General features: G+C 46.6%; 1 protein-coding gene and 1 non-coding gene across 6 annotated transcripts; both read left to right on the top strand.

The window, feature by feature from the left end:
- Positions 1-20,686, top strand: CHD4 (chromodomain helicase DNA binding protein 4). 5 transcript variants are annotated; one of them, XM_071559194.1, is made up of 40 exons: positions 1-75; positions 927-1,088; positions 2,982-3,109; positions 3,297-3,488; positions 3,875-3,993; positions 4,426-4,667; positions 4,752-4,879; positions 4,985-5,120; positions 5,336-5,517; positions 5,650-5,889; positions 6,630-6,833; positions 6,916-7,121; positions 7,336-7,467; positions 7,767-7,863; positions 8,245-8,436; positions 8,524-8,724; positions 9,696-9,833; positions 11,843-11,964; positions 12,067-12,240; positions 12,556-12,697; positions 13,133-13,264; positions 13,377-13,494; positions 13,701-13,825; positions 14,092-14,329; positions 14,499-14,671; positions 14,821-15,001; positions 15,078-15,188; positions 15,359-15,447; positions 15,532-15,665; positions 16,158-16,302; positions 16,486-16,651; positions 17,024-17,133; positions 17,364-17,499; positions 17,648-17,725; positions 17,835-17,972; positions 18,067-18,175; positions 18,494-18,626; positions 19,512-19,707; positions 19,826-20,001; positions 20,118-20,686. In XM_071559194.1, exons 2-40 carry the CDS (start codon positions 992-994, stop codon positions 20,133-20,135), a joined length of 5,778 nt encoding a protein of 1,925 aa, XP_071415295.1. In that variant the 5' UTR covers positions 1-75; positions 927-991; the 3' UTR covers positions 20,136-20,686. The 5 variants fall into 5 exon arrangements, with proteins under 5 accessions (XP_071415295.1, XP_071415312.1, XP_071415320.1 ...); XM_071559211.1 differs by having other exon boundaries at positions 17,367-17,499; XM_071559219.1 differs by having other exon boundaries at positions 15,362-15,447.
- LOC139681143 (small Cajal body-specific RNA 11) lies at positions 16,679-16,817 on the top strand. Its single transcript, XR_011699479.1, has one exon. It is a non-coding gene; the product is annotated as a small Cajal body-specific RNA 11 (non-coding RNA).
- Positions 20,687-21,009: the final 323 nt, after the last annotated feature.

A 21,009-nucleotide genomic window follows, 5' to 3' on the forward strand; every position in this document is an offset into this window, starting at 1 on the left:
AGGCGGTGCCGCGGCCGGAGCCATTTTCCCTTCAGCGGCAGCGGCGGTGAGAGAGGAGCTGAGGTCCGGAGCCGGGTGAGGAGCCGGGAGGGAACGAGGGAGGGCAAGGCCGTCTGCCGCCTCCCGGGGCGTCCCCGCCGGCGGACTCCCATCTCCGCCGGGTACCCGCTCAGCCCCGGCCGCAGCTTCCCCGGGGACGCGCCGTCCTCCTGCCCGGGCGGCCGCAGGACGGGTCTGACCCCTCCGCCGCCGCGCCGGTGCCCGCAGCCCCGGCCCGCTGTGCCCCCCGGAGAGCCGCGGCCCCTCGCGGCTTGGCCGCCGGACTGCCCCAGCCCGGCCCCGCCCCGCGCCGCGCCCCCGCCCGGGAGGGAGACTGTGCCCCCCGCCCCCGCCCTGCGCCGCGCAGCCCCGCTCCAGGCGGGGGCGGCGGAGCGGGGCTGGGGCTGCCGAGCCCGCCCGGCCTTTTGTGTGCGGCCGGCGGAGGGGCAGGGCAGGGCCGGGCCGACTGGGGCGGCGGTGCCAGCCCGGGGCGGGCTGCGGCCGTCGGGCCGGGCACCGCGCTGACAGCCGCCCGGCCGGCCCCGGGGCTCCCGTGGATGCCCGACTGCCTCACCTACCCCGCTGCCTAAGGCAGGAATAACTGAGGGCACCCGGCTGCAGAGGACGGGGGAGTTTTCCTTTAGGACAGCTGTTTTGGCTTTCTTGCCAGGGATGAGTTGCTGACTCAGTTTAATATCTGGTGTCCTCAAAGCCTGCTTCATCACAACTCTAAGCTGATACTTGCTGCCAGTGTTTCTATTAACCATAGGCTCTAAATTCAGTAAAGTTTCTGTCTGAGCTTTCTTACGAATCCTCTTGGTAGCACTATTGCTCGGGAAAACGGAGTTCAGGTCTGCTGTAACTTTCTCTTTTTCTTTTCAATGAAGCACTGGCCAGACTGGCAAGAAGACGACACCCTGTGTAAGCCCAGGCCTCCCTCGGCTTGGAGGACATGGCATCGGGCATTGGATCTCCATCACCGTGCTCAGGGGGCAGTGATGATGATGATATGGAGATCCTATTGAACAATGCTATCCCACAGCATCCAGGTACGGAGAGCCTGCACGGCATGCATGTGAAATGGAGAGGGTGCTGGTGTCAAGATGAATAGGTGAAATACACGATTTATTGTGGATTGTAGTTTTTCTTCTTGCTACGAGTCATGCATGTGTTTGATATCCAGGTCCCAGGGTGACTTCAAAGCATGAGGCTCGTGGCTTTGTGTCAGGTGGAGCTGACTTTGTTCCAAGCCATTGCAGGTTGTCGAGGCCTGTGCTCTGAGGAGATGTAGAGGGTACCAAAATGCCTGCGAGTTTCACATTTCATGAATGGGGAGGGGGAAGAGGGGTAGTATGTGAAAGGGCAGGTTGCCTGACATGCTTTCATCTGGGAACTCAGACCGGCTGACGTCCAGAGAAAACTGCCCTGGGCTGTTGCGTGACCCACTTTCCTTCATCACCACACCCAATTATTGAGGTTTCTTGTGGTTCTCGCTCTGTGCTGCTTGCTCACCTTTGCTTTTCTTGTAGTCCTTGTATCTTGCCCTTTCTATCGTGTTTGCATCCTCATCAACACGAGGCTTAAGTTAGAGCCCTGGAACTCTTCTGGTGTGTGGTGTTTTTTATTGCTGCTGTGGATGACTTACTCTGTGGATATGCACCTGGATTCTTCATTTCCTCGTGAAATAGAATAATGTATATACTGATGCACTGGATTGTAAGACAAGTTTGAGTTTTCCTACTAACTCAGGGTGTAGTGTTGTAGTGCCATGTAAGAGAAATGTTGTAACTGGAAATGGAAAATGGTGGTGTGGGTTTTTGGATTTTTGTTTGTTTGGCATTTTTCTTAAGCTTTGTGTCTAGGGTTTTCTGGCATCTCTGAAATCTTGGGCAGAAGTGGACTGTCAGTAAGGAAAATCTTGATGAAGAAAAACTTAAATTTCCTGCAAAGCAGAAAGCTTATGTGCTACCTTGGAAAGGGTGGGTTACTAGAGGCTCTGAATCAGACGTTGGGGTAGAAGAGGTGTGATCCTTGAAGGACCTGGTGTTGCAGGACCACGAGGGTGGAGAGACGTCCATCGACTGGTAATATGGCAGGGCCAGGTGTGGAACCTCAGGTGCTGAGAGCTTGACCTCTACTGTTTAACCCCAGGCTGTGGTAACTCCTGTGACCTGTAGCTTCCTCCATCCTGCCCAGCTCCGGTGGTCAGGAGGCCATTTTCCCTTGGAGGGAGAAGGAGTGACTCTGGCTGTGTGCGGTGGGCGGGGCGGCAGGGAGGGCGGGTGGCCGCGCAGCTCCCGCAGCCTGCTGCCACAAAGGGAAGGACTGGCTGGCTGCCCGTGCCCCTCGGGCTGGGGGTAGCCAGGGAAGGGGGGCACACAGATGGGAGTGTGCAGTGGTGGTGGGGAACTGGCGTATGTTCTTCTGGGCAGGCAGTGAGCTTGCTAGCTGTTGGGGCTGGGCAAAGGTTCTGTCAAATCTGGATCAGAATAGGGTTGTTGGCTAACAACTTGACTGTGGAGAAGAAGTGACTTACTGGCCTGCATTTTGTGTGCAGCTGCAGGATACTCTGTACTGCTGAAGAGGCTAGATGTTTTTTTTTCCTGTCAGGTTCCTAGTCAGGTTCTCAAATGCGTTTACTGTTTTGCCCTGTTTAGTTGTGGCTGGATGCTGTATGCTCTTTTCTCTTGTTAGATTATGACAAACTTCTTGTCCCCAAGTTCTAAGTGTAATTCTGCTTGGAGAAGGAATATTGTGTAACTATGTAGTGTTGTGAGGGGGAAAACCATATTCAGTGTTACCTTAGGATACAATTTTGAACAGTAAGTGTTGTAACCACTTCTGTTTGTAGCAAGAAACAGTCAAGTTCATCTCCCTGAATTGGGCTGTACTGTAGTATACAGATGGGGCTTGAATGAGACGTATTGCTTCTTCACATCCAGAACCTGAAGAAGAGCCAGAAGAAGAGCTTCTGTCAGAGGCTGACACCCCCAAAATCAAGAAGAAGAAGAAGCCCAAGAAACTAAAGGAACCCAAAGTACCCAAGCTCAGCAAGCGTCAGAAGAAGGAGGTAAGGAAAATGATGCCTAAGATCACACTCTGAAGTATGGATATACATGATGAGGGTGCTTACTTTGTTGTTGGTCAATGGTGGCAGTCTTTTGTATGAATCCTCTAGAGCGTGGGGAGAGAGTGGTGTTTAGTGCTTACCCAGAGTGTTTTCTTACATCTGCCTGATCTTCTCTCTCCCTCCCCAGCTGGGGGACAGCTCTGGTGAGGGGAATGAGTTTGTGGAAGAAGAGGAAGAGGTTCTGCGTTCTGACAGTGAGGGCAGTGATTACACCCCTGGGAAGAAGAAAAAGAAGAAATTAGGACCCAAGAAAGAAAAGAAAAACAAAGCTAAGCGCAAGGAAGAGGAGGAAGAAGAAGAAGATGATGATGACTCAAAGGTGAGAAGCTACCTTGCTAACTGACTGCCTGTTCCTCATTCCCATGTATCTGATTTGGGGGGGTCCATTGTGCTCTCCATTTGTGATGGCACAGGGATTTGGACCTGTTTGGTCTCATCTTTCTCCATTAGAACTGTTTGACTTGACCTTTTTCCCACCTTGCATTCCTTCCTGTCTTCTGCTTTAAACACACAGGTAATTTACATTGAATCCAAATTTTTTCCTGCCTCCACTATCTTCTGTTGAGGCTGTGTCCTGTGGTGATAAGTGAATGTGGAGGGGGGGGAAATTCTCTGGGTCATCTGTGGAATGTGGAAGATATGTGGAAGTTCTGCTCTTTCCTAGAGCAGAACCAGAGCTTTTTTGCTGTGTTTGTCTCTTCATAGGAGCCAAAGTCATCTGCTCAGCTTCTGGAAGATTGGGGCATGGAGGATATTGATCACATCTTTACAGAGGAGGATTACCGCACACTCACCAACTACAAAGCTTTCAGCCAGTTTGTCAGGTGAGCTGCAAGTTTACACCTGAAAGGACTCTGGAACAAAAAATGAGATGGGACAGAATAAGTTTCTTGATTTTGAAACATCAGTGTATATTAGAGGCACTGGTGCCAGAATGAAAACTGAAGCAGTAGTAAAATAACTGACTCAAAACTTTGTTGTTTTCAGTCATCGAGGTGATTGCACGTCCTCACTCCCAGTCCCCTTTATTCCCTACTATGCTAAGTTCCATTTCTTTTTCCAAGTCCCTGAGCATTTGCATTCTCCACACAGAGTGAAGGATGGGAGTAGAGATGCTCACTGGCTGTTGAGATCGGAGATTAGAAAGGAAGGTATTTTGAGATAGAGGTGCTGATGGGGTGGCAGTGGGGAGGAATAATCTAGATTTTGGGGTGGTTCTGTAATTCTTCCTTCCTGCCTTCCTTAACTGTACACAGGCCACTTATCGCAGCCAAGAACCCAAAAATAGCAGTGTCGAAGATGATGATGGTACTGGGAGCCAAATGGAGGGAGTTCAGCACAAATAACCCCTTCAAGGGAAGTTCAGGTGCATCTGTGGCAGCTGCTGCAGCTGCAGCTGTTGCAGTAGTGGAAAGCATGGTGACAAATGTGGATGCTGTCCTGCCACAGCCACCCGTAGATGTGCCACTCAGGAAAGCCAAGACAAAGGAGGGCAAAGGTGAGATGAAGAGTCCGTCAGGATGATGGTGTGTGACTGGTGTCAAGGCAGTAGCCCTTCTGACTCTGCCTCCTGTGTTCTCAGGACCCAATGCCCGGCGGAAGCCAAAGGCCAGTCCTCGTATTCCTGATATCAAGAAACCCAAAACAAAGAAGGTGGCACCTCTAAAAATCAAACTTGGAGGATTTGGTTCCAAGCGTAAAAGATCATCAGTAAGTGATTCTCCTTCTTTGACTTTCTGAGCAGGGGGTGATGATGTGCTGCTGCCCCACAGCATATGTGTCTGAGTAACACAACTTTTCTCTTACCTACCCCAGAGTGAAGATGATGATCTGGATGTGGAGTCAGACTTTGATGATGCCAGCATCAACAGCTACTCTGTTTCAGACGGATCTACAAGCCGTAGTAGCCGCAGTCGCAAAAAACTCAAAGCTGGGAAAAAGAAAAAGAAAGGTATTGATACTTGCTGATGGTTGGAGGTTAAAGCACAGCTAAGTGTGTGGAAAGATTAGAGGAAAGTCTGTGCAGAGTGTGGATATTTAACAGTATACAGGAGCTTTAGATTTTGGATCTCTGTATTGCTGTGTAGGCTGTTGGGAGAACACCCTTGCTGTAGGAAGCCTATACCTGTGGCTTGTACTAATGTAACTCCTCACTACCCTCTGCAGGTGAGGAGGACTCCACGGTGGCTGTGGATGGCTATGAGACTGATCACCAGGACTACTGTGAGGTGTGCCAGCAGGGAGGAGAAATTATTCTGTGTGATACCTGCCCTCGTGCCTACCACATGGTTTGCCTGGACCCAGATATGGAGAAAGCTCCAGAGGGCAAATGGAGCTGCCCACACTGTGTGAGTACTGAATTCCCCAAACAGTGCAAGAGATGATGGAAGAGGGAGATGTCAAGTTTGGGGCTGCTTTTCTGTGGTAATAAAATAATCACAAATTTGTGACTTTGTTTTTCTGATTTCCCTGCCCTGTAGGAAAAAGAGGGCATTCAGTGGGAAGCAAAGGAGGATAACTCTGAAGGTGAGGAAATCTTGGAGGATGTAGTGGGGGATGCTGAGGAAGAGGATGACCACCATATGGAGTTCTGCAGAGTCTGCAAGGATGGAGGAGAGCTGCTGTGCTGTGATGCCTGTCCTTCATCCTATCACATCCACTGTCTGAATCCTCCATTGCCTGAGATTCCCAATGGAGAATGGCTGTGTCCTCGTTGCACTGTGAGTTACTGCTAATACTATTCTCCTACTGATGTAAGAGTTGATTGCTCTAAGCACTTTGGATACATATTTCCTGGAAACACTTGGTCCTTTTTATCTCCTTTGATACTTTCGTCATAAAACATAAAGACCTGGCTTTTTGTGGCTGTATTGTGCTTTGTTGATTGGAGGTTTTCTCCAGACAGCCTTTGAATCTCATGAGGTTTGTGCATGTGCAGAAGTAGTTGGGCAGTTTTCAGTCCAGGAGTGGCAAGGCTGATTTTATTTGGCTCCTGTATCTGTGTAGAAGCAGAAGAACAAGTGCAAGCAATTTCAGTGCTGGAAGTATTTCAAACTGATTCTTAAACAAACATTTTTTTTTATTTTGCACTGTAAGCTCTGAAATGCCAAGCCCTCTCTTAGTAGATGGTTAGGAGAAATACCACACTTTCCTAGAAAGTTCTTGAAATAATTAATATAAATTACATTAGCTGCTTTCATTAGGTGATAAGGACTTACAAGACGATGAACAAAAAAGCTGTTTCAGGACATATCCCTGTGCTAGGCCCTTCGTTCTACAGCAAAATATTTTCTGCACAAACTTCCAGTGAAGTTGGGGTAGGACAGACTACTGAGCTCATCAAGCCTAGCAAATTCTATCTGTGTAGTAGAGCTATAAAAGTGACTGTGCTGCTGTTCCTCAGTGCTTCTGTGTTAAAGTACATACACTCTGATACATCAAGCTATATTTAACTTTACAGTGTCCAGCTTTGAAAGGAAAGGTGCAGAAGATCTTGATCTGGAAATGGGGTCAGCCTCCCGTTGGCCCAGCACCACCACGTCCACCTGATGCGGACCCTAATGCTCCACCCCCTAAGCCGCTGGAGGGTCGGCCTGAGAGGCAGTTCTTTGTCAAATGGCAGGGCATGTCCTACTGGCACTGCTCTTGGGTGTCAGAGTTGCAGGTGAGTGGAGGACTCTAACCATGCCATAAGAGTGAATAGCTGAGGGTAAAATGCCTACTAACTGCTTGTGTCCTGACTCCAGCTGGAGCTGCACTGCCAGGTCATGTTTCGTAACTACCAACGCAAAAATGATATGGATGAGCCACCCTCAGGGGACTTTGGAGGGGAAGAAGAGAAAAGCCGGAAGAGAAAAAACAAGGACCCCAAATACGCTGAGATGGAGGAGCGCTTCTATCGATATGGGATCAAGCCAGAGTGGATGATGATCCACAGGATCCTTAATCATAGGTAAGGGGGAGTAACAAAGAGGATTTTCAGTAAAGACTTTAAGCAGGGCTAAGGAAGATGAGCTAAACTGCAATATGACTGGGAGAAACAGTGGGAGTTCTTTTGTTGGTATGACAAATGTGGGTCTGTTTCTGTTCCTTCATTAATACCTCCTTCTCTTCCACTTGAGTACTGCCATTTCACTGTGCTTAAGACTTACTGGTGTCTTCCACAGTGTGGATAAGAAGGGAAATGTCCACTATTTGATTAAATGGAGAGACCTACCATATGACCAGGCATCTTGGGAAAGTGAAGATGTGGATATTCAAGATTATGACCTCTTCAAGCAAGCCTACTGGAATCATAGGTAGGAGGAGTATCTAGAGGTTGTGATCCTCTACCTTTCCTCATGAGAAAATACTGGAATATGTCAGCCCTGACTGGATTAATATATGGCAATGGCCAAGAAGCATCTTCTTGTTGCTGACTCCTTATGCCTTTGGGCAGGAACCTTGTCCCTCTTCACTGGTTCATGCAGGTTCCAGCCTTGTTCTGTTGAGCCTCTTGAGTTGGGTAATTGCCCTCCTATTCTTTGCAATAGTTTTCTCTTGTTCTGTTAACAAGAAGCCATTAAACTTAGATGTTGTTGGGACTGTCTCTACATAGGGAGCTGATGAGAGGTGAAGAAGGCAGGCCTGGAAAGAAGTTAAAGAAGGTGAAGATGCGAAAACTGGAAAGGCCCCCTGAGACTCCCACAGTAGATGTAAGTTACTGCTTATTGCTCAGGAGCCATTTGATAGAGCTGCTTATTTTGGAGTGCCAGCAGGTAAATAGGAAACTGAAGGGTAAACAATGTATAATTTAGAGTTCCTTCATTGCCCGAAGAACAAATGGAGCCTTCAGACAAAGGTCCACCTTGTGCATTGGGTGAGACTCTTTTAGCTCTTGGTGTGTAAAGGTTTTAAAAAAAGAAAAAGGCTTCTTGATGGATACTTTTGGCCATTTTGAGAATTAGGTTTGGTGCTAATCTGGTTATCTGCAAAGCCTCATCTGTATTAGTGATTATATGGGTGACTGAGAAACAACTCTTGATAGCTATCTAGCCAAGGTAAAGGATCTCAACTCTTCCTTCTTCCCACTGTAGCCAACAGTGAAATATGACCGGCAACCAGAGTACCTCGATGTAACAGGGGGAACTTTGCATCCCTACCAACTGGAAGGACTGAACTGGCTGCGCTTCTCCTGGGCGCAAGGCACAGATACAATCTTGGCTGATGAAATGGGTCTGGGAAAGACTGTGCAGACAGCTGTGTTCCTGTATTCCTTATACAAAGAGGTGAGAGCTGGGAGCTCGCTACCCAGGGAGATTCTGTCTGTATTAGTGATTGCAGTTATCTAACGTTCTTACTGACTCTGTCTGTAGGGTCACTCAAAGGGTCCCTTCTTGGTGAGTGCCCCATTGTCCACAATCATCAACTGGGAGCGAGAATTCGAGATGTGGGCTCCAGATATGTATGTAGTGACCTACGTTGGAGACAAAGACAGCCGGGCTATCATCCGTGAGAATGAGTTCACTTTTGAGGATAATGCCATACGTGGAGGCAAAAAGGCATCCAGAATGAAGGTACAGAACTCAACTGTATCACAAACCTGAATTAAGAGATGTACTTAGACTGGCTTTCAGCAGCTGAGATTCAGATACTCTGATGTCTCTGGTAACTGATTATGCTTTTAGTTTCCAAGGGGAAATAACTGCAAATTGATGACAAGTGGGCGTTTAGACTCCTTCTGTAGACTGTTTAAACACTCCTACTAGTCTGAACTAGTTCAGTACTGAAAAAAGAGAGCTGACTAAGGTAATACTGACCATAGGCAAGTCCCTCTGTCTTTTCTACTCAACCTGTGAAGTTGTGCATCATTTCTACAGATCTAAGTTGATGTCAGAATTGCTATTGTAAAAGACACGTACAAAAAAAGTAGAAACTTCTTAATGTCTCTGAGGAACTGGCTGAGAGTGAAGCCATACCTAGACATCTGAGAAATTGTATTCTGTGTACAGACAAGAGGGAAGCCAGATACAGGTGGCTAGTTTTTGTGGAGCTTTAGTCTTCATAGTAAAATCAAGACAGAAGTTCAAGTATTTTCACTGGCAGAGGTAGATAGAATTCCTTTCCTTCCCTCGAAATTGAACTACATTAAGTGCTAACAGTAATTTAAAATTCAATGCTAAACTATTTCTCTTTTTAAGTCTTAGCTTTTAGATGAACCACTCTTCTCTGAATGTCATTTCCTTAACATGCCTCTAGTCACTACTTATTTGTTAAACATCTTTGTGAAAATATTTGACAACTGTCCAAAAGTAGCAGGTACTGAGGGAGTGGATGAGAGTTCTACATGTGTTGAGAGTAATGGGGCAAAAAAAAGCAAAAAGTTTTGGGTGCATTTTGAATCTTGTGTTGGGAAACTGGACATGAAAAGTTTTTGATGTGCTGTTTGACCAGGGCTCATCAGGATAACTTGATGGAGAAACACTGCATTTAATTTGCAATGGGGTATTCCTCTGTCGTGTTACATGTTCATCATTTGCCTTTGCAGAAGGAGGCTGCTGTGAAGTTCCATGTGCTTCTCACCTCCTATGAACTGATCACAATTGACATGGCCATACTGGGCTCTATTGACTGGGCCTGTCTCATTGTGGATGAAGCTCACAGGCTGAAGAACAATCAGTCTAAGGTACAGAGAAGCATAAGTTGTTCATAGACATGACATATGTTGCAGGAAGGGGAATGGATAGAGAGCATTCACAAGATTTAATAACTGCTTTCTAAGCTCATAAGTTTGTCTGATAACTCTTAGTTGTTTGTTCAGTATTTTGATGTGTTATTAAAAAGAAATTACCACCTTTGTTTGGAGATCAGTCATCACTGGCAACAACTTTCATTTTACACAGCTCATTGGTTAAAACAGCTTTTTATCCAGGTAAATGGATATTGGTGTAGACTGGAAAACAGAAAAACCTGAATGTAGTTGTTCTCAAACACAGACTGGCATCTCTGAAAGCAGATCATGTATCTGCAACACTTCTATTCTGAACAGGTTTATCACACTGAGCATAAAACAAGCTTCATGAGCACAATTACTCTGCTTTAAGTAGGCTTGCTCTCTGCATTCATCTAGGTTTGAAGCAGAACTAATTAGATGCTATAGAAATGGAAGAGGTGGGCAGAGGTGTGCAAAAATGCCTGGGTAGATGCTGAAAGCCATATAGCTGCTTTTATACAAAGCTGCACCTTAACTAATCTTGTTTGAATTCAGTAGACTTGGCTGTACTTCCTTAATCCAACCCCTCCCTAGGCCCTTGTGCCTTAATTCTGGTATTGACTTGTCTGTCTTCAGCTGGGTTCTAGTGCTCAGTATGCTAGAAACAATTGTTATTGGAAATCTGGTTTTAGAGGTTCTTGGAGACTGTGTAAGACACAATTGCTGCTTGATTTCTCTGTTTTTTCATTTAAATGGCTTTAGCTTTTGGGATCTTGGCATGAGGCATCTTCCTGAGACAATCACAGCTGTGCTTGCAATTCAGTTTCTAGTTCTTTTTTTATTGTGGGCACTGAGACTGGATGCCATTCTATGCTTAGCATTGAAACTGTTGGATATAGGAATGAATGCTTGATGTTAATATTCATTAACTGAAAGAGGATGTAAAGGCTCAAGGTTACCCTGACACTATTGGTTATCCACACAGAACCATTAAATCTACCTTTTTTAAAGCAGTTTCCTGGCTTGCAAGAATAGCTTACAGGTGTTTGGCTGCAAGACAGTTCAGATGCTTCTTCACAGATTGAGGTTATCTACTGAAGTTTTGCAGATCTGATCAGTAACTTACACATTTGATTCCAAAATGAGAATTTTTTTTAACTATATAAAAAGAAAAGTTCCCGTGGAGGCCGCTAGAAGGATTCTTCTGGTGCGATAACCAAAACATAACCGATGGTGGGTTTTTCTTTGTTTTTTTATTTGCCATCTAGTACAAGCTATTTCATTGTTTGACCTTGTACCAAGTGTAAGATATGCAAAGAAATGGCCAAGCTTTTAAATAAAATACTTCTTTATTGTCAATTTGTGCTGCTGAGCAATGGTACTCCTGTGCTTTTCAGTGCAGTACTTCAACTGCTCACTACATCTGTCTGGAATTACTTCATTGTTGGGAAAACCAGCACAAATTACCTTTAAGACACATTGGCAAACTCTTAGCTCTCTTTCTCCTCTGCTTGTTCAGAGCTCTGGAACATTGCCAGGATTGATATGAATAGGAAGAGTGACTTAGCTATTTCAAGAATTCTCAAGGCAGAGTAGTTGTAGGAATGTGGAACACTAATTCAGCAAGAAAAATGATGTAGTATAGCAGTCTAGAAATGATTGGTGGTCTTGAAAGAGCTTGTAAATTGTAAGAGGAAAAGAAACCAACCAGCCTGTAGGAGTTGCTGCAGTCATGTTGTAGCTATGCACAACAGTGATCCAAATGAGATCAGTCTAGTGACCCTGACTGGAACGTGAACTACTTGGAGCTCTTGTCCAAACAGCTGATGTGATCTAAATTGAACCGTAGCTTGCTGTCAATTTCTTTTCTAGGAGAACTTTTTTTTGTAGGCCTATGACTTAATAAGCCTTTGACATATTTGTATTTGTGCTTTGCTTTGTTTCATTGTCTCACAGTTTTTTCCCTGTTCTCTACTTTCCAGTTCTTCCGTGTGCTGAATGGTTACTCCCTCCAGCACAAGCTGCTTCTTACTGGAACTCCCCTGCAGAACAACCTGGAAGAACTGTTTCACCTGCTGAACTTCCTGACACCTGAGAGATTCCAGTATGTCTTGCTTCCAGTCAGCCTGCTTGTCTCGTCACTCCTATCCCCTTCCTTGCTCTTTTTCTCCTTTGTGATGTTTGCTGAGTGTCTGTTTCTCTGCAGTAACTTGGAGGGCTTCCTGGAAGAGTTTGCGGATATTGCCAAGGAAGATCAGATCAAGAAGCTGCATGACATGCTGGGCCCGCATATGCTGAGGCGTCTCAAAGCTGATGTGTTCAAGAATATGCCATCTAAGACTGAACTCATTGTCAGAGTGGAGCTGAGCCCCATGCAAAAGTGAGTGTGAGGATGAAGAGAGCACCTGCTGTTGAGCTGCTGTTTCTCTGTTCTGCAGTTCCAAAGAGGATCCTGAAACAGCCTTATCCTCACTATAGGGCTTTCTGCACAGTGGATAGGAGGAAAATTTCCTGCTGCCACTGTAGCAGAGGAACAACTGTGCTGTGATGTAAGGAATAAAGACACAGTGAATGCCTCTGGCAGAGCCCAGGTAGCTGGCAGGTAGTGCCCCAAGTTGTGCAGAATTTAGCAAGATAAGAGTATGTTAGTCATTCTCATGAGGGGTGCTGAATTGTCTCTTCTCTTTTATTACAGGAAATATTATAAATACATTTTGACCAGAAACTTTGAGGCACTGAATGCACGAGGTGGTGGTAACCAAGTCTCGTTGCTCAATGTTGTTATGGATCTGAAGAAGTGCTGTAACCACCCCTACCTCTTTCCTGTGGCTGCTATGGTATGTCCAGTCACTTATTCTGTATAAGCAAAATTCCCTGCTGGCTATTACCAGGGAGCCAGTTAGCTCCCTAGTTGAAGCATGAAGGGGTTCCCATTCCTCTTTTTTTGATTCCATGATTTTTTCATTCTATCTGTATTTAGACCCAACATGCTGGAAGGCTTTTCCAGCGTATTTATATGACAGGTAGGAGCTATCTTGTGACTTATGCAAGATGGTGAAGTCAGTAAGAAAGAGGAGAGTATCTAGCAGACAAATTGCAAGAGAATAAGCACAGCATAGCACTGATGTTTCATACAAGCAGTGTATTACCTTGTAGTTGTGCCAGGGGAAATGAACAGATCTGACCCAGCATCTGATGAACACGGCTGGGGACTAAGGCCATGGTACATCCTTTCAAGCTTGCTCCTTATGCCCCTCTTTCTCTCTTCCCAGGAAGCTCCAAAAATGCCAAATGGCATGTATGATGGTAGTGCACTTATTCGAGCCTCTGGAAAGCTGTTGCTGCTCCAGAAGATGTTAAAGAACCTGAAGGAAGGAGGTCACAGGGTGCTCATATTCTCTCAGGTATACGGGGAGTAACCTTAAGGCTGGGAATTCTTTTTCTGAGAAAGAAGTCTGTTGATTTGGTATGCCCTTGTCCCTCACTCTTTTGTGGTGGTGTTTTTCTGCTATGCAGATGACTAAAATGTTGGACCTTCTAGAAGACTTTTTGGAACATGAAGGGTACAAATATGAGCGGATTGATGGAGGAATCACAGGAAACATGCGTCAGGAGGCTATCGATCGCTTCAATGGTATGGAGTCTCCTATTTTTTTCTGAAAAATGAAAACTGTTGCCTTGTCTATGCATAATGGGATTGTTGTGGCCCAAGCTTTCCATTGCTTTCCTGGAATCTTAAATTAGTAGTGATTCCTTGTCAGATGATGTAGGTCAGATACAAGTCCTTATTTGAGTATGGCACTTCCCCTTGGTTAGTTTTGTTTTCTTCTTTTATCTAAGCTCCTGGAGCTCAGCAGTTCTGCTTTCTGCTTTCAACTCGAGCTGGGGGTCTTGGTATTAACTTGGCCACAGCAGACACTGTGATTATCTACGATTCTGACTGGAACCCCCACAATGATATCCAGGTGAGTCTGAATGAGACCAGTCACTATGGAGTAATCCTGAGGAACAGGGGAAATTAAATTGTCAGGAGCAGTGAAGGGATGTGAGAATATGCAAAATTAGAGCAGTGAGGATGGGTAGATGTGGGAAGTGAAATAGTGGAGGGTTGTTCCAGGGCACAGCCTTCACTCATGTTAAGAGCCAACATGAAGGCAACTGGGAAGCTTGTGGAGGTAGGCAGGGTGTATCTGTGTAGCTCTAAATTGTTTTGAGCACATCTCTTTTCTAGGCCTTCAGTCGTGCACACAGAATTGGACAGAACAAGAAAGTGATGATATACCGCTTTGTGACAAGGGCCTCAGTGGAGGAGCGTATCACTCAGGTGGCCAAGAAGAAAATGATGCTAACTCATCTGGTAGTGAGACCAGGGTTGGGCTCCAAGACAGGCTCCATGTCCAAACAGGAGCTTGATGACATTCTCAAGTTTGGCACTGAAGAGCTCTTCAAGGATGAGGCTACTGAGGGGGGTGAGTGCCTGGAAATAGGACTGAAGGGGGTGGGCAGACCTGGCTCCTTTTGTAGTGAGACACTGTAGACACAGTGCTGATTATAGCTCAACAGAGAGGTCTAGGATGGTATTCCCTTTCCCAGTCCTTCGAAACCCACACAGCAACTGTGCCTGTGCTCTTCCTTCAGGGGATAACAAAGAAGGTGAGGACAGCAGTGTCATCCACTATGATGACAAAGCAATTGAGCGTCTGTTGGATCGGAACCAGGATGAAACAGAAGATACAGAGCTTCAGGGCATGAATGAGTATCTCAGCTCCTTCAAGGTGGCCCAGTACGTGGTTCGTGAGGAGGAGATGGGGGTAAGTGTGAGGTCAGCTAGTATGTTCCGAGGAATGGTGGAGGATCAGTTAAGTAAATTGAGCTCTGATGCTTTTAAGGTTAAGCAGGCATAAGTCTGTTATGACAGGTTGGGACTTGGAGCAACCTAAATTTGTTACCTCTCTGGCAGGAGGAAGAGGAGGTTGAACGGGAGATCATTAAGCAGGAGGAGTCAGTGGATCCTGATTACTGGGAGAAACTGCTGCGTCACCACTATGAACAACAACAGGAAGATCTGGCTAGGAATTTGGGCAAGGGCAAACGAATCCGAAAGCAAGTTAACTACAATGATGGCTCTCAGGAGGATAGAGGTACAAATCCGCAGGACTCTGAGGGAAAAATGGGTGTAAGTATGTCTTACTGGAAAGTAACGGAGTAGCGTCTCAGGCTCACGTGCTGTTTTTCTTTCAGACTGGCAGGATGACCAGTCAGATAATCAGTCAGATTATTCAGTTGCATCTGAAGAAGGAGACGAGGACTTTGATGAGAGGTCTGAAGGTAAGTTCCTGTGAAACTGGAGCTCCTGCATCTTTTTCTCTGACTGTGGAAACAGCTGGGACTTGATTTGGGAGAGATACACACTTTATTGTGTCATCCTGCCAGGGTAATATTCACACAACAATGTGGTGTGCATTGTCTCTCCTCCTTAGCTGCATTTCTCTCTTCAGCAGCTCGTCGGCCCAGCCGCAAGGGCCTGAGAAATGATAAGGATAAGCCTCTGCCTCCCTTACTTGCCCGCGTGGGAGGGAACATTGAGGTAGGTAGTACCAGATAGGCATTTACATCCTAACTGCTTCTGTATAGCTCTTGCCATGTCTGCCTGTCTCGTCCCCCATTCTAGGTTTTGGGTTTCAATGCTCGCCAGCGAAAAGCCTTCCTCAATGCCATCATGCGCTATGGAATGCCACCTCAGGATGCCTTCACCACTCAGTGGCTTGTTCGGGACCTCCGTGGCAAGTCAGAGAAAGAGTTCAAGTGAGTCTGCATTAGGCAGGGATGGAAGATGGGCAGCATCTAATCCCTTTGTGGAAGAACGAGAGTGGGGCTTTAGAGACTAGACTTCCTTAATGTGTTAATTGATCCTTTGTGAGTGAATGAAGTCTAAGCTGGGAGAGATGAGATTTTTCCCTGCTCTCTTACTTTAACTCAACTCGTCAGTCACCAAAAGCAAATGCTTTTAGAGATGTAGCATGGCCATGATAGCATATGATGAATATTCTCCTTGAGTCTTTCCTGGGCTTATGGTTGTTTCTGGCTCCATCTCTTGGGTCAGCTGTGTGTTCTTCATGTATATCCATGATTCTGTCAGGAAATTCTTCCTTGAAGGAGCCTTAAGCCCCAGAACTTGAGTTACTATGGGTTAAGAATCCTGGGGTAATTTCGTTTATGTGCTGGAAGATGTCTAATAATGCATGTCTCCAGGTAACTTGGTTTATGGAGTAATTGCTTGTCTCTCGATTGCTGCAGGGCCTATGTCTCACTGTTCATGCGCCATTTATGTGAACCTGGAGCTGATGGTGCAGAGACCTTTGCTGATGGGGTCCCACGGGAAGGTCTCTCTCGACAGCACGTCCTTACTCGCATTGGGGTCATGTCACTTATACGCAAAAAGGTAAGTGCCTGGCAGAGCAGTGTAGCCTTTGCTGTCCATATAACTGCAGTCCTGGGGTCCTGAGCCAGGGAGATACCTCTCCTTTCACACCTGTTTTTGTTGTGTGCTGAGTGATCTGTCTCTACTGGTTTGAGGATGAGCTCAAATCCTCCAGTGACAGGTCTTTCTCTCCCTCTCATGCAGGTGCAGGAATTTGAGCATGTGAATGGCCGCTGGAGTATGCCAGAACTGGCAGAGATAGAGGAAAACAAGAAGCTTTCCCAGCCAAGCTCACCCTCTCCAAAAACTCCAACTCCTTCAACACCAGGGGATACACAGCCCAATACACCTGCCCCTGTTCCTCCTCCTGGTGAGGGCTCCCTCCTCTTCCAATCCTGCGTCCTGACCTCATCCTGACTGTTCCCCTCACCGGAACTGTGGTGGTGGGGTCTGGGAGTGGACGCAGATCAACTTACTCTCGTGTTAGGAGGGCTGCCAAAGACATGTGCAAACCCTTAAAGGCAAGAGAGGACACTGCCTTTCCTTAAGCTGGTATCAGTGAGAAGTCCAGCATTTGTAGTGAGCAGAGAAGGGGGTGGGGGGTGGTCATGTTGGTTCCATTTTGATGGGCCTGATCTGTGGGAGCAAAGGGGATGTGTGCTTGGTAACAGGGAGGGGAAGACCTTACAGATGGCTTCTCTTCTTTTGTCTGCTGTGCTGCTCTGTGGTGGGGAATACACAGAAGAAGGAGTAAAAGCAGAAGAAGGAGCCAATGCTAAGGAGCAAGGAGAGCCATCTGAACAGGAGAAAGAGCTCAATGCCTCTGCTACTGAAACAGAGGTCCCTGTGGAGGTGAGTCTTGGGGTGGCTTGTTTGCCTTACAATATCTCTTGCCAATTTCTCTACTTCTGACTTCTGTTGTTCAGCTGATAAGACAGATTAGTTCTTGGAGTGACATTTAAAGGTAACTTTTGGGTCCTAAGAATTGGCATGGCAGTTTTGTTCATCCTTGCTTTCCAAACTGCTGTGAATTGTCTTCTGTGCACTGCTCTGCCTCGCTTCTCACCGATTGCTGTCCTCAGCAGCGTGCTCAGCCTGTGGAGACACCAACACAGGAAGCAAAATCCCCAGCAAACCCCACAGAAGCAGATGAAAAAAAGGTAGAGGAACAGGAAGTGAAGGAAAGACCAGATGAACCAATGGAAGTAGAAAGCAAAGGTATAAAGCGCTCCATCCTAAAAAGCCAGGCCTGAATGTAGAAAATCAGAGGGGAGTTATGGAACAGTATTGGGTTTCTCTGGTTGAAGAACAAAACTGTGGACTTGCTGTATTTCTCTACATCTCGTATTTCCCTTCTCTCCTTCAGCTGATGTGGAGAAGATGGAAGACAGAGCACCTATTGAGAATACCTCTGAACCTCCTATAATCACTCTGGATGAGAAAGGTGAGGCATGACAATTCCCTTCTCTCCTTTAACCTCTCTCCTGCAGGGATTCCTTGTGGGTTAAACTTGTGTGGTATCTTGTTTTTCTAATAAATTCCTATTTGTACAGATGAGAAGAAGGATGATGACAAGAGAGATGTGGTGATGCTGCAGAATGGAGAGATGCTGAAAGAGTCAGTAGATGAAAGGCACAAGAAGGCAGTAAAGCAGCGCTTCATGTTCAACATAGCAGATGGTGGTTTCACTGGTATGAGTCCTTTATCTGCTTGAACTTGTTTATATGCCCCTGCTTATGTTTGTGATGTAACTTCCAATCATTCCGGTGTCTCTTGCCTTTCCAGAACTACACTCCCTCTGGCAGAATGAAGAGCGGGCTGCAACTGTCACTAAGAAGACCTATGAGATCTGGCATCGGCGTCACGACTACTGGCTCCTTGCTGGAATTATCAAGTATCCTTGCCATGAGGGACCCATTTTCCACCTTGTACATAATTTGTCACGGTGAAGGTGACAGTCTTAGGTCTGACTGAAGTAGGTTAAGTTATAGTGCTTTAACCTCTTCCATAAAAGTGATGGTGGGAGGAGGACCTTCCTGCCTGCCAGCATAGTTAAGACTTAGCAGGACATAGTTCTCATTCCCTTTCCTTGGCTCCTGTTCTCCCCCTCCCTGTGCCCCCTTTCCCCACCCCCTCTGGAGAGCTCTGCTGCCTGGGCTGTGTATTCCCTTGTTCTCACTGCCTTTGTTTGCCTGAGCTCATCCCATCTCAGTCATGGCTATGCCCGTTGGCAGGATATTCAGAATGATCCACGATACGCCATCCTCAATGAACCCTTCAAGGGCGAGATGAACAGGGGGAACTTCCTGGAAATAAAGAATAAGTTCTTGGCAAGGAGATTTAAGGTAAGAATTTATCTTCAGTGTGAAAACTGGCTGGACCTCTTAACAACAAGAGCTTGCAGTTCTCAGTTTCCACTAAGAAAGTAAAAGGTTTCTACAGTGCCTTTCATTTTAGGGGAAATAAAAATGAAGCAATATCTCTTTGGATCATGCAGCTGCTGCATGATAGTAGCTCCCTTTTCTCTGGAAATGGTACTGGGAAGCTTGGTTCACTGCTTTCTATCCAAATGTTTATTGAACAACTAGTATGCACGAGGCTTAAGATTCAAATGGTTGTTTCCGTCACAGCTTCTGCTTGGTCTGCTACAACCCATTCCATGTACCTAAGCAGAATGGTATGGATTGGTGAAAAGGGTTCCTTTCAAGTCTCTACCTCATCCTCTTCAGGAATGAACATGGCTTAGTTGTGGGAGTGACCCTTCAGGCAAAACATGAATTGAATATGGTATGGATGATCAGTTCTGCACTGACAGATCCCAGTTGATTTCTCCAAATACTTAAAAGATTTCAGGCTCTTCCTGTAAAGTAGCATGGGAAGCTTCTTACTTGGGTTCGATGAGAAATCTCCATCTCTTTTGCCTAAAAGAAAGGCTAAAATGGCAATCAACTTGGTCTGTAAAAAGAATTTGAGGAGGAATGAGAATTCTAGAGGACCTGTAGTAGCCTTTTATTAAATCTGATATAACCTGGTTTTCTTGTGTACGTGCCTTACCTTCATGAAGCCCTTACTGTTTTGGGCTACTCATTAAAAGTGGCTGGTAAAAGGAGAGGTCCAACTGCAGAATCTCACAAGAACCTGGAGATCTGGAGTAGAAGAGACTAGGGATGCCAACAGGCTCCCTTTAGGCAGCTGCTGAAAGACTTTCATTCCTGGCCCCCCCCTTGCAGCTCCTGGAGCAGGCACTGGTGATTGAGGAGCAGCTGCGGCGAGCTGCCTATCTGAACATGTCTGAAGACCCATCTCACCCATCTATGGCTCTGAACACACGTTTCGCAGAGGTAGAATGCCTGGCTGAGAGCCACCAGCACCTATCCAAGGAGTCTATGGCTGGAAATAAACCGGCCAATGCTGTGCTGCACAAAGGTAATGTGATGTGATGAGAAACAAGGGTGGTGTGGGGACTTGGTGTTGCTGTCCCTTCTCATTTTTTCCCTCTGGGGGGTTCATTTCCTCTCGGAACAGATGTCCCTTTCTCTTCTAGTTCTGAAGCAGCTGGAGGAGCTTTTGAGTGACATGAAGGCAGATGTGACTCGCTTGCCTGCCACCATTGCCCGTATCCCACCCGTGGCAGTGCGCCTCCAGATGTCCGAGCGCAACATCCTCAGCCGCCTGGCCAACCGCAGCAGTGAGCCCCCACCACCGCCCCCTCCCCAACAAGTATGTACCCTCTCTGGTCAGTAAGCAGAGTTACTGGGGCAGGGGCGGGTCTGTGGGCAAAGCTGGGCTCTGGTGACCAGCCCTTGAGTCTCGGATCCTCTTCTCTCGCCCTGCAGGTGGCCCAGCAGCAGTGAGTCCCTGGGCCAGTGCTGTTGACCTTTCGGCCAAGCTGAAGTGACCCCCCTACCCCATCCCTTCACACTCTACCCCTCTGCCTGACATTCCTGACTGGGTGCTGTTTCCCTCCATGGAAGCTGCTGCTCAGGTTTCTGGGAGGAGAAGAAACTCCTCCCTCTGCAGCCAGCCCGTTGGAGCAAGGAGTGTGTTTAGGAGAGAGGGGGATGGATGTATGATGGACTCTGTACATAGTGACTGGAGGCCCCAGCGCCATGTCTGTTACACGGAGAACCTGGCTGCGTTGCTCGTTGCCTCCGCCTGGAATTCCCGGTTGTGTTTTTAATTTTATTTTGAGTTTGTTTACTGAGATGAGTGCACAGGCAAGACCAAGCAAAAGCCAGGACAGAGACAAAGCTACCTCCATCAAAATCCTTTTTAATACAAAAACTGACCGGACTTGTCCACTAATAAACAGCTTGAAGACAAAAGCAAACAACAATGAAAAACCAACAAAAAAAACAGAGCAAAACATTGATAAAACTGAAAAATAAAGTTTCCTTGTATTTTATTTTGTTGTCTCTATTTAGCATTAGAGCGGTGGGGTAAGTATTTACACAAGGGCCAGGCTCAGAGAAATCCCTTACCGATCCATCTCTTCCTCCTTAAGTCATGTTCTACAGAATTATTCACATTGGAAAAGGCCTCCAAAGCTCACTGAGTTCGACCCCCTCCTCCACTTGCAAAGTCCTATGTCCTCGTGTTTCTTGAACACCTTGGCGGGGGTGATTCTATCCCCCTCCCGGTGCAGCCCATTCCCCTATGTACCAATCTTTTTCCATGAAGAAATTCTTCTTTGTGTCCAGCCTCAACTTCCTCTCTCTGAGCAGGCGT

The sequence above is a fragment of the Pithys albifrons genome, chromosome 1 (assembly GCF_047495875.1).
Source record: "Pithys albifrons albifrons isolate INPA30051 chromosome 1, PitAlb_v1, whole genome shotgun sequence".
Classification (NCBI taxonomy): domain Eukaryota; kingdom Metazoa; phylum Chordata; class Aves; order Passeriformes; family Thamnophilidae; genus Pithys; species Pithys albifrons.

Coding starts and splice junctions, on each gene's coding strand:
- CHD4 (XM_071559194.1), top strand. CDS start 992: ATGGCATCGGGCATTGGATCTCCATCACCGTGCTCAGGGGGCAGTGAT. Junction 3,489..3,874: donor AAGATGATGATGACTCAAAG/GTGAGAAGCTAC, acceptor GTCTCTTCATAG/GAGCCAAAGTCATCTGCTCA. Junction 15,189..15,358: donor CTTTGATGAGAGGTCTGAAG/GTAAGTTCCTGT, acceptor TTCTCTCTTCAG/CAGCTCGTCGGCCCAGCCGC.